This window comes from Channa argus, chromosome 21, assembly GCF_033026475.1.
Source record: "Channa argus isolate prfri chromosome 21, Channa argus male v1.0, whole genome shotgun sequence".
NCBI lineage: Eukaryota > Metazoa > Chordata > Actinopteri > Anabantiformes > Channidae > Channa > Channa argus.
This window is the reverse complement of record NC_090217.1, coordinates 181,065-193,132: the sequence shown is the minus strand read 5'-3', so window position 1 is coordinate 193,132 and position 12,068 is coordinate 181,065. Positions and strand designations below refer to the sequence as shown.

At 39.7% G+C, this 12,068-nt stretch overlaps 1 protein-coding gene across 4 annotated transcripts in view; it reads right to left on the bottom strand.

The window, feature by feature from the left end:
- The window catches only part of tmem178bb (transmembrane protein 178Bb), a 129,402-nt gene that overhangs the window by 43,867 nt on the left and 73,467 nt on the right, over nucleotides 1-12,068 (bottom strand). For 2 of the 4 annotated variants that reach the window (XM_067490649.1, XM_067490650.1), the window contains exon 3: nucleotides 11,081-11,194. The exons of 1 other annotated variant lie outside the window; for it this stretch is intronic. In XM_067490649.1, coding sequence (XP_067346750.1) covers nucleotides 11,081-11,194 — 114 coding nt within the window. Of the gene's footprint in view, nucleotides 1-1,713; nucleotides 2,163-11,080; nucleotides 11,195-12,068 lie in introns of those variants that run through there. One more of the 4 variants, XM_067490652.1, reaches the window with a different exon arrangement.

Here is a 12,068-nt window from a genome sequence, read left to right as displayed (position 1 = left end):
TTAGATTTTTCTTAAAGAGCTTTTGTGGTAGCTTAGTTTGTCAGAGATCAGGCCTTTTAAAAGTGTCAAGAATCTGCTTTGTGGAGCTGATGGATGTAATCTGTCTGAAGTTCGATTGTGTATTAGATCTGATCTATGGTGAATCTATCTGCACTCAGACCTCATTAGAAATCAGCTATTATGCATACCCATAATAAAATTAGTATATCTCTGAGCCCACTAGGTCTATTTGAATACTTCTGGTGTCATATGACTTCATGATTTTCTTTATGAATAAAAGTGTAGCTATTAGAGAAAGAATTCACCAGGTCCTCCCCCCAAATATTACAGATAGATCTTCATGTACAACATTGCTAGAATGATCAATAAGGCCCTAATCCCTGTTAGACTGCTTTTTACCCATAGATCTCTCTGAGCTAAATTCAATTATTACCTCATCTAAACCAACAACCTGTCTGCTAGACCCTATTCCAACTAAGCTGCTCAAGGAAGCTTTACCCTTAATAGATACGTTCATATTAGATATCATCAATCTATCTTTAGAAACAGGCTATGTACCACAGGCCTATATGGTAGCTGTAATTAAACCACTACTTAAAAACCCTGTCTTGACCCAGGTGTCTTAGCCAATTACAGACCAATATCTAATCTCCCCTTTATTTCTAAAATAATTGAAAAAGTAGTTGCAAAACAATTGTGACTACCTTTATAGGAATAAATTGTATGAAGACTTTCAGTCAGGATTTAGAGTTCATCATAGTACAGAAACAGCACTGGCAAAAGTCACCAACGATCTTCTCATAGCCTTTGATGATGGACTCATCGCTATACTTGTTCTGTTAGATCTTAGTGCTGCATTTGATACCATTGATCATAACATTTTATTATATCATTATATTTATATAATGATGAATCCTCCATGCACACAAAGGTTAGCTATGGAGTTCCACAAGGCTCTGTGTTAGGACCAATACTTTTTACTTTATATATGTCTTAGGCAACATAATTAGAAAACACTCCATAAATTTCCACTGCTATGCTGATGATACCCAGCTATATTTATCTATGGAACCAGATGAAAATAATCAGTTACTAAAGCTTCAAGCATGCCAACAAGACATAAAGGCCTGGATGTCCCATAATTTTTTACTTCTAAACTCAGACAAACTGAAATCATAGTATTTGGGCCCAAAAATCTCAGAGATATGATGTCCAACCATATCGTTACTTTAGATGGCATAAGTCTGGCCTCCAGTACTACTGCAAGGAACCTTGGAGTTATTTTAGACCAGGATTTGTCCTTCAATTTACATATCAAACAAATCTCTAGAACAGCCTTCTTCCACCTACGGAACACTGCCAAAATTAGGAGCATCCTGTCTCAAAGTGATGCCGAAAAACTGGTCCATGCATTTGTTACCTCTAGGTTGGACTCCTGTAATTCCCTACTTTCAGGATGCCCCAGTAACTCCCTAAAGAGCCTGCAATTAATCCAAAATGCTGCAGCAAGAGTGCTGACTGGAACTAGCAAGAGAGATCATATTTCACCTTCACTAGCTTCTCTCCATTGGCTTCCCATTAAATGTAGAATAGAATTTAAAAACCTGCTTCTTACATATAATTCAATTCAATTCAATTCAATTCAACTTTATTTATATAGCGCCAATTCACAACAAAGTCATCTCAGGGCACTTTACAGAATAAAGTCAAGATTATAAAGGCAGTGTTTATAATTCAATTCAACTTTCAATTCAACTTTATAATTCAATTCAACTTTCAATTCAACTTTATTTATATAGCGCCAATTCACAACAAACTCATCTCAGGGCACTTTACAGAATAAAGTCAAGATTATAAAGATATATAAAGAGAACCCAACAATTCCCCCTGGAGCAAGCCATAGGCAACAGTGGAGAGGAAAAACTCCCTTTAACGGAAGAAACCTCCAGCAGAACCAGGCTCAGGGTGGACGGCCATCTGCCTCGACCGGTTGGGGTGAGTGGAAAGGGGAGAGAGAAAAGAACAGAGCAACAAAAGCAACAACAAAACATCGGGCAGATTGGTAGGATCAGTAGCTTCACGCTGGAAGACACACAGCTTCAAAGCTGGGGGACACCTGCAGAAAGGGACAGAGAGAGGGGGACAGAGGAGGACAAAGACAACTACGGGAGAGAACACACAGAGTTAATGACATACAGTGGTGACAATTGCTGGATGAGAGGAGAGGAGAGATGGTCAAGAGGAGGAAAGGAGCTCAGTGCATTGGGGGGTGGGTCCCCCAGCAGTCTAAGCCTATGGCAGCATAACTATAACTAACTATATGCTTTATTAAAAAGGAAGGTTTTAAGCCTAGACTTAAAAGTAGAGAGGGTGTCTGCTTCCCGAATCTGAACTGGGAGCTGGTTCCACAAGAGAGGAGCTTGATAGCTAAAGGCTCTACCTCCCATTCTACTTTTGGAAATTCTGGGAACCACAAGTAGGCCTGCATTCTGAGAGCGAAGTGGTCTACTGGGATGATATGGTGCTATGAGGTATTCTAAATATGATGGAGCCTGACCATTCAGAGCTTTATATGTAAGAAGCAGGGTTTTAGATTCTATTCTAAATTTAATGGGAAGCCAATGGAGAGAAGCTAGTGAAGGTGAAATATGATCTCTCTTGGTAGTTCCAGTCAGCACTCTTGCTGCAGCATTTTGGATTAATTGCAGGCTCTTTAGGGAGTTACTGGGGCATCCTGAAAGTAGGGAATTACAGTAGTCCAACCTAGAGGTAACAAATGCATGGACCAGTTTTTCGGCATCACTTTGAGACAGGATGCTCCGAATTTTGGCAATGTTCCGTAGGTGGAAGAAGGCTGTTCTAGAGATTTGTTTTATATGTGAGTTAAAGGACAGATCCTGATCAAAAATAACTCCAAGGTTCCTTGCAGTAGTACTGGAGGCCAGACTTATGCCATCTAGTGTAACAATATGGTTGGACATCATATCTCTGAGATTTTTGGGCCCAAATATTATGCCTTCAGTTTTGTCTGAGTTTAAAAGTAAAAAATTGTGGGACATCCAGGCCTTTATGTCTTGTAGGCATGCTTGAAGCTTTATTAACTGATTATTTTCATCTGGTTCCATAGATAAATATAGCTGGGTATCATCAGCATAACAGTGGAAATTTATGGAGTGTTTTCTAATAATGTTGCCTAAAGGAAAGTAATAGATAGATAGATAATAAAGTAAAAAGTATTGGTCCTAACACAGAGCCTTGTGGAACTCCATAGCTAACCTTTGTGTGCATGGAGGATTCATCATTAACATGAACAAATTGAAATCTATCAGATAGATAAGACTTAAACCAACCTAGTGCAGTTCCAGTAATTCCAATTTCATGTTCCAGTCTCTGTAATAAAATGTTATGATCAATGGTATCAAATGCAGCACTAAGATCTAACAGAACAAGTATAGAGATGAGTCCAGTATCTGAGGCCATGAGAAGATCGTTGGTGACTTTTACCAGTGCTGTTTCTGTACTCTGATAAACTCTAAATCCTGACTGAAAGTCTTCATACAAATTATTCCTATGAAGGTGATCACATAATTGTTTTGCGACTACTTTTTCAATTATTTTAGAAATAAAGGGGAGATTAGATATTGGTCTGTAATTGGCTAAAACACCTGGGTCAAGACAGGGTTTTTTAAGTAATGGTTTAATTACAGCTACCTTATAGGCCTGTGGTACATAGCCTGTTTCTAAAGATAGATTTATGATATCTAATATGAATGTATCTATTAAGGGTAAAGCTTCCTTGAGCAGCTTAGTTGGAATAGGGTCTAGCAGACAGGTTGTTGGTTTAGATGAGGTAATAATTGAATTTAGCTCAGAGAGATCTATGGGTAAAAAGCAGTCTAACAGGGAGTGGGGCCTCATCGATGACTCTAGCACTGTTGAACATGAAGATCTATCTGTAATTTTTGGGGGGAGGATCTGGTGAATTCGTTCTCTAATAGCTACAATTTTATTCATAAAGAAGCTCATGAAGTCATTGCTGCTCAAAGTTAAGGGAATAGTAGGCTCAACAGAACTATGGCTCTTAGTCAGCCTGGCTACAGTGCTGAACAGAAACCGGGGTTTGTTCTTGTTTTCTTCTATTAATGATGAATAATATGCTGTTTTGGCATCACTGAGAGCTTTTTTGTACATTTTTAAACTATTTTTCCAGGCTAAATGAGATTCTTCTAACTTTCTGGAACGCCACTTCCTTTCTAACTTTCGTGTTTCCTGTTTTAAGTTGTGTGTTTGTGAACTATACCATGGAGATCGCCTCTGCTGGTTTACTGCCTTCTTTTTTAGAGGGGCAACACTATCGAGTATTGTACGTAGTGAGGCTGCAGAATTGTCAAAAAGATAATCTACTTGTGCAGGAGTAACATTAAGGAGACTACTTTCCATTGTATTAACATATGGTGAAGCAAATGATGAAGAAATAATTTCTTTAAATTTGTTGACAGCTTTTTCACTTAAGCATCTGCTATAGTGGAATTTTTCCCTAACTGCTATATAGTCTGTTATTGTAAATTCAAATGTTATTAAAAAATGGTCAGACAGAAGAGAGTTGTGAGGAAATATGGTTAAATTATCCGCTTCAATTCCATACGTAAGGACAAGGTCTAACGTGTGACTGAAACAGTGAGTGGGTTTATTTACATTTTGTGAAAAACCAATTGAATCTAATAATGAATTAAACGCAGTGCTCAGGCAGTTACTGTCAGCATCTACATGAATGTTAAAGTCACCCACTATAATGACTTTATCTGTACTAAGCTCTAAATCAGATAGAAAATCAGAAAATTCAATCAAAAACTCTGAATAAGGGACTGGAGGACGGTACACGATAACAAATAATAGTGGTTTTTGAGTTTTCCAGTTTGGGTGTGAAAGGCTAAGAGTAAGGCTCTCAAATGAGTTATAACTATGTTAAGGTCTAGGGTTTATTGATAAGCTAGAATGGAAGATTGCTGCAACTCCTCCACCTCGGCCTGTGCTTCTAGGAACATGATAATTAATATAACTTGGGGGGGTTGACTCATTTAAACTGACATATTCTTCCTGCTGCAACCAAGTTTCAGTGAGACAGAATAAATCGAATTAATGATCACTTATTAAGTCATTTACTAACAGAGATTTAGAAGAGAGAGATCTGATATTTAATAATCCACATTTAATAGTTTTGGGGTTTTGTTCTGTAAGAGGAGTAGTCTTAACTTTTATTAGGTTATTATGATTAACTCCTCTTGTTGTCATATTTACTTTATGTAATTTAGGTCGGGGAACAGACACAGTCTCTATAGGTATGTGGGAGTTGTGGGGGGGTGACGGTTGTAAGGACACTGCAGAGAGGCGTGTAGGACTGGATCTCTGCATCCTAGGCTCAACTCTGGATTGTCATACTTTTGGTTGTTTAATAAAACCAGCCATATTTCTGGATGAGAAAGCTGCAACATCTAAAGTAGGATGGATGCCATCTCTCCTAATCAGCCTAGGTTTTCCCCAGAAACGTTTCCAATTGTCTATGTAGCCCACATCGTTTGCTGGACACCACCTAGACAGCCAGCGGTTGAATGACGACATGCGGGTGTACATGTCGTCACTGGTCAGATTTGGCAGGGGACAAGTTACACACCGATTCAACGTTCATTTTAGTGACCTCCGATTTGCATAATCGGGCGTCATTAACTCCCACGTGAATAATAATATTACTGTATTTACGTTTATCCTTAGCCAGGAGTTTCAAATATGATTCAACGTCGCCCGCTCTGGCCCCAGGAAGACATTTGACTAGGGCCGCTGGAGTCTCTAACTTCACGTTTCTGACTATGGAGCTGCCAATTACCAGAGTTGGTTTCTCAGCGGGTGTGTCGCTGAGTGGGGAAAATCGGTTAGAAACGTGAACCGACTGGTGGTGAACCTCGGGCGTCTGTTTAGGATTAGATCTCTTACGAACCGTCACCCAGGCGGACTGGCTTCCCGGCTGCTCGGGAACTGCCGGGGGACAGCTAGCAGGGGCTACGCTAGGTCGGCCCGCACCAGCTACCGGGGCCTGACTAGCTGAGTTGTTTTCCATGGTGCGGAGCTGTGCTTCCAATTCCGTGAGCCTCGCCTCCAAAGCTGCAAAAACCTTACACTTATTACATATACCATTATCACTAAAGGAGGCAGAGGAAAAACTGAACATAAGACACACCGAGCAAGTGAGAGAAGGAGAAACAGAGGGAGACAGAGAAGCCATTGCTAAGCTAACGTAGCTAATATAAGTGAAATGTGGAATTTGTAAACTTTAGCTGGTTATGTTTTACAAAAGCAGGTGCTTGTGTAATACAAGCGTATGTTACGACTAAGTATTAATTCTTGTGCGAAGAAACCACTTATTTAAGTAAAAATAACAGCTACAATTAATCAGTAAACAATCCTTCGGTAGAAACCCAAGAGTGTGCAGAAACAGGAAGTGACGCGATACGCTTACCGCACGAGCAGCCAATCAATCCAGTATCAGTATAAAGCTCTGAGCGGTCAGGCTCCATCATATATAGAAGATCTCATAGCACCATATCATCCCAGTAGACCACTTTATTCTTAGAATGCAGGCCTACTTGTGGTTCCCAGAATTTCAAAAGGTAGAATGGGAAGTAGAGCCTTTAGCTATCAAGCTCCTCTCCTGTGGAACCAGCTCCCAGTTCAGATTCGGGAAGCAGACACCCTCTCTACTTTTAAGTCTAGGCATGAAACCTTCCTCTTTAATAAAGCATATAGTTAGTTATAGTTATGCTGCTATAGGCTTAGACTGCTGGGGGACCCACCCCCCGATGCACTGAGCTCCTTTCCTCCTCTTGACCCTCTCTCCTCTCCTCTCACCCAGCAATTGTCACCACTGTATGTCATTAACTCTGTGCGTTCTCTCCCGTAGTTGTCTTTGTCCTTCTCTGTCCCCCTCTCTCTGTCCCTTTGTGCAGCTGTCCCCGGCTTTGAAGCTGGGTTTTCCAGTGTGCAGCTACTGGTCCTACCAATCTGCCCGATGTTTTGTTGTTGCTTTTTGTTGATCTGTTCTTTTCTCTCTCCCCTTTCCACTCACCTCAAACGGTCAAGGCAGATGGCCGTCTACCCTGAGCCTGGTTCTGCTGGAGGTTTTTTGTGTTAAAGGAAGTTTTTCCTCTCCACTGTTGCCTATGGCTTGTTCAAGGGGGGATTGTTGGGTTCTCTCTATACATCTTTATAGTTTTGACTTTATTCTGTAAAGTGCCCTGAGATGACTTTGTTGTGAATTGGCCCCATATAAATAAAGTTGAATTGAATTGAATTGAAAGTGAATCATAGCAAAGGGGACACTTGTGAGATTTTTGATAGGATGTCTAAATTTCAGTGTATGTGGTACTGGTAAAGAGTAAAACTCTTGAGTTTTGCCTACTCCTCATTTTTTAGTGGGTCAATCAGAGATGTAATTCCAGCTGGCACTACCTGGCCTGTTATTGATTGCGGAGTGAGTGCAGGTTTTGTTTATTCACCCTATTGCTATTTCCATATTTTTATTTTTTTTCAGTTTTTATACTCAGGGAGCCAGGCCATCAGTTAGATAAGTGGAGTTATCTCCTACTGAAATGGTAGTCGATAGGCCTGGTAATAAGGACATTAGACAGTTTGGAATAAGGAGGGGTGACCTTCCTGCCATAAAAATGAGCTATGTCTTTTCCTGAGCTTACCAAGATAGTAAAGATGAAACACATCCTTACTAAAGCCAAATTAGAGTAGAAAGTAGCAGTAATTGAGCGAAACCCTTTTACTGCATTTGCATACGCAGCAGAAGCTCTTTTCTTTAACCCAAAAAATGCGATGTCCTTATCTAGAACTAATAAACCTATCCACAGAGTATTTCAAATTGATGATCTCTTGGTGGGAAGTGTACATTTGTTTAGAGCAAAATATACTAAATGTAAAACTGTTAACCATGAAACAGAAACATTAAGATCAATGATTTACTAAATTTAAACTTAAAACTATTTTATCAGCTTTTGGGAGTGAAGGGAATTCAGAAGGTGACTAACAATAATTTTCCTGCCATCAAAGGAGGGGGGTCTACTTTATATCTGTGATGGCTGTAGGTCTCTCAGGAAAAAGATTCCTGGACTATGTGATGTGCTCTGGCAAAATCAAGCCTCATGTGGGGACCGTGAAGCCTATTCAATCCTTCCCAACAAGAAGAATGTAAAGATTTTCCTCACTCTATTGGGATGGTACAGGAAGTCTCCTACTTTCCAGAGAGTTCAGCAGTATTAAATAATTTCACTAGAGCTTTATCGCCCAACAAGGTGCAACAAACAGAGGAATGTGACAGAGCTTTTAGAGAGCTGAAAGACACTATCTGCACACAATCAGTTTTTGTTGCTAAAGGGTGCATCCAGAGTTGGTCTGGGAGGAGTCTTCTTGTAGATGTAGATGGAGAAATTAAGCCAGGGTTCCTTAGTCTCAAACTTTTGAACATTGTAAGAATGTATTCTACAGTGGAAAAGAAGTGTTAGTGGTTATGTGGCTATGAAGTGTGGCATTGAACTTAAATACATCTTCAGTGGCTGTATCGGATGAAGGATGCCAAGACATGGACTGCTGGGTGGTAATTTACCCTGCAGATCACTACAGATCAGGGAAGACCCACACTGTGGCTGACTGTCTGTCTGGGATCCCTGAAAACTGAGGTAGTGTGTTCTTATGGAGAAGGTGGGAGTAAATGTGATAAAGCTCCTCTTCATCTCTGACCAGTGAATCATTGTCAACATGATTATGTAACATATACTTTGAATGAAGTAAATAATTGAACAATAACTGTTCAAATGTATTTTTTGTATTATATTTAGTAGTCTTGTTTTCGATGACCAAAAAGTTGAACTTTTATCACATAGCTGTGATGAAGGCCTTTTAGAGAAAATTATTAGGGTGAAAGGTTGGTTAAGCCTACAGAGGAAATTTCTTTATGTCACCTTGGACAAAGTAACTGGGTAATTGGTAAAGGTGTAGTGAAATTTGTGCACTAGGGGATGGTCAACATGCAGTATCTTGGCAATTCAATCCCCTCTGATGTATTTCTTTCTTAAGGTGTTTGGGCCAAAATATCCCCTGGGTGATTGAACACCATTTCAATGGTTCTTGGAAGGCACTGACTATTCCTGCAGTTAATAAATAGAAGAATCCGATTGCCCTGCTGAATGGTAGGAGCTCAGTAGCAGGTTATTAAAAGACTGCCATTTAACATCAGTGTGCTGCTGTTAGGGCCTTTTCTATTTATGGTTCTCTGTGAACTTTATTCATGTTTTGTGTTTTCTGTGTTGGTGAAAATAAAAACGTTGTTGTTCTCCACTTCCTGAAGCTTCCTGCTTCAATCCAACCACTCAAGGCCATCTTAACATTGGAATAAAACCAAGTCAAGTCTGACACTGTGTCTAAATTTTTTTTAATACGTTCATTCAAAGACATGCCCGGTATAGACCCAAATGTGCTTTTCAAGACTATGTGCTGATTATGCTATGCTCACACCACACCCCCTGTGCATAGGGAATTCTTTTTAGCCCATAATGATATAGTTTTGAGGCAAGTGTTATCAGCAGCACAGCTGCTTCAGTGATTGTGAAATACATAAAGTTTGAAACCAGCAGTACTATATAGCAGTCCCTCTAACCAGCCAAGACAGGCCTTGGTGGGAGATGACAGGAATGCAGCAGTCACTCAGACAGAGTTCCTTTGCAGAAAATGGAGAAGCTCTCAAAAGGACGACCATCAGTATCTCATCATTCAGGCCTTTGTGGCAGAATAGCTAGATGCAACTGAATTCAGTATCATCCATCTGTTAATTATTTTTACAACATGAGACTGACAACCATTCATCCTCATTTTTTACACATACAGAGAATTTAGAGTGAATAATAACCCTGATCATTTGTCTTTGCACCCAGAGGAAACCCATGCAGGCATGCGGAGAACACAGGGGCTCTACAAAGATAAGGCCCAGGTAAGATTGAACCCAGGACCTTAATGTGAGGTTACACAAGTTTGTCCTGAATGTATTTCATTACATTTTTTTTAAAGACATAGAAAATATATCAATAGTATAACAGTTGACACTGTTTTATATCATCTTGCATCAGGTGATGACTGAGGTTGTTTCTTTGCACAGTTATATTGACCATTTAATCAGAGTGCTAACCCTTTTTAATAACATATGAGACAAAATAATAAAATTTTCCACCTTTATGTAATAATAAACACATATGATGCTCCCTGCTTCGTTTTACAGAGCAGGATAGTGGGAAGAAGAGGGAAGGAAATAGACAGCCGAGTAGTCCTCTGCGGTTTGGAGGAGACAGGAGCTTTTCCCAAGCCTGTCACTTGACAGACAAGGACTAGTCAGTTTGAGACTGTGACAGTTTGAGGTCAGATCATCTTTCCATTTGACTCAGTGGCCATGCAACTGGAGAGCTAAAACATGCCTAAAGGAACGGCTATAGTTTCACTGGATTCCCCTGACAATACTCGTATTCTTGCTGATATAATTGCAAATGCAAACAGTAGTGTGGAGAAAAATTCGCCCAGCTTCTTTATTTATTCTGTCTGGGTCTAAATGGACAAATAAGGCTCATACATTAGTGTTATTTAGACTGGATCCTAATTCAAAGAGACTTGAATTTTCATTATCCCCACAAAAGATAGATAGGGACAGAACAAACAAGGAACTGATATGATACCTATGTCATTAAAACCAAAAGTGTTTATCCCCTTTGAACCATAAAGTGTCGAACTTATCCTGTGCATAGCTTATGTACACATGTGACATTTGACACCAGAGGGAGGAGTTGTGTGCACAGGTTATGATATCAAGCTCACCCACTGTGAACTGATGAGCTGGCACAGTAAGATAAGAGTATAACTCTTTTGAATTCCCTCAGATGTTTTACAATATTACTTGACAGACAGAGCAGGCAACATATATTCTATATAAAAATAAATGTGAATGTTCTCACAAAAGACAGAAAAGAGACTGTATCAGACTTACGGAGGGAGTGCCACTCATCCTGCCTTATTGTCTTGGTGATGTTGTATGAAAGATTTTTGGGTATTGTAGCCGAGGAGTAGTGATACTTGATGTAGGAACACCTTGCAATTGAACCTGCAGTAAAAAACAAATGATATTTATTTAATGCAGGAAAACCAATGACTCATGGACAATTACATAAGATCCACACTCATGACACATTGTGCAGGAATGTGGAGAACATTAACACACAATTGTTCCACTGGGGCATGATTCAGCTAAAGAGGTTATACTATTAATTAAGCACACACACACAAACACACTGGCAAATTACTCATCCCCTAAAACAATGGTCATATGCTGCTGTATGGAATCTTACTGAATAAATGCTGAAGGAAGCCTGTCAACATAGATTTCTCTTACCTATACACACAACAGCTGTCAGAGGAATGATGTGTTCTTCAAAAGCTATTAACTAGTCAGTCAAGAGAGCCATTCATTTTAATTATAAATGTCTCTGGCCTGGTGATGTGTGTGGGATTTCTAGATGAAATGTTTCACTGTAGCTGCTTCTCCAATCCGTTTCTAAACAACTGTGACGGAGGAACTCACAGTGAACAAACAAGTTTTTTTTACATTTTCTTTAAGTCTGATTTCTTTCGTGGTTTTAGAAAGAAAATCAATTAATGTTTTAACCCCTTTATCCTTATTGTTTGCCATTATTATGCAACATTGATAAATCAGTGGTATTCATATGTAATCCGTGCTTTTAGTGGAGACATGCCTCTTGCCTCAGAGCTTTTCCCCTTAGTATTTCATCTAGATCTTAACTCGTGCTGGCTTTACAGTAACGATTTCCACTGGTGTTATTGCAATAGCAGGAAGGTGGCTGCCAGTCATCTGTCTTGTGCAGTAGAGTCATGTGGTTGACATGGATTTCCTTATATTTGAGGAAGCCTTTGAGATTGGAAGGATTTAAGACAGGCCAGTAAATGTGATGACCCCCGCA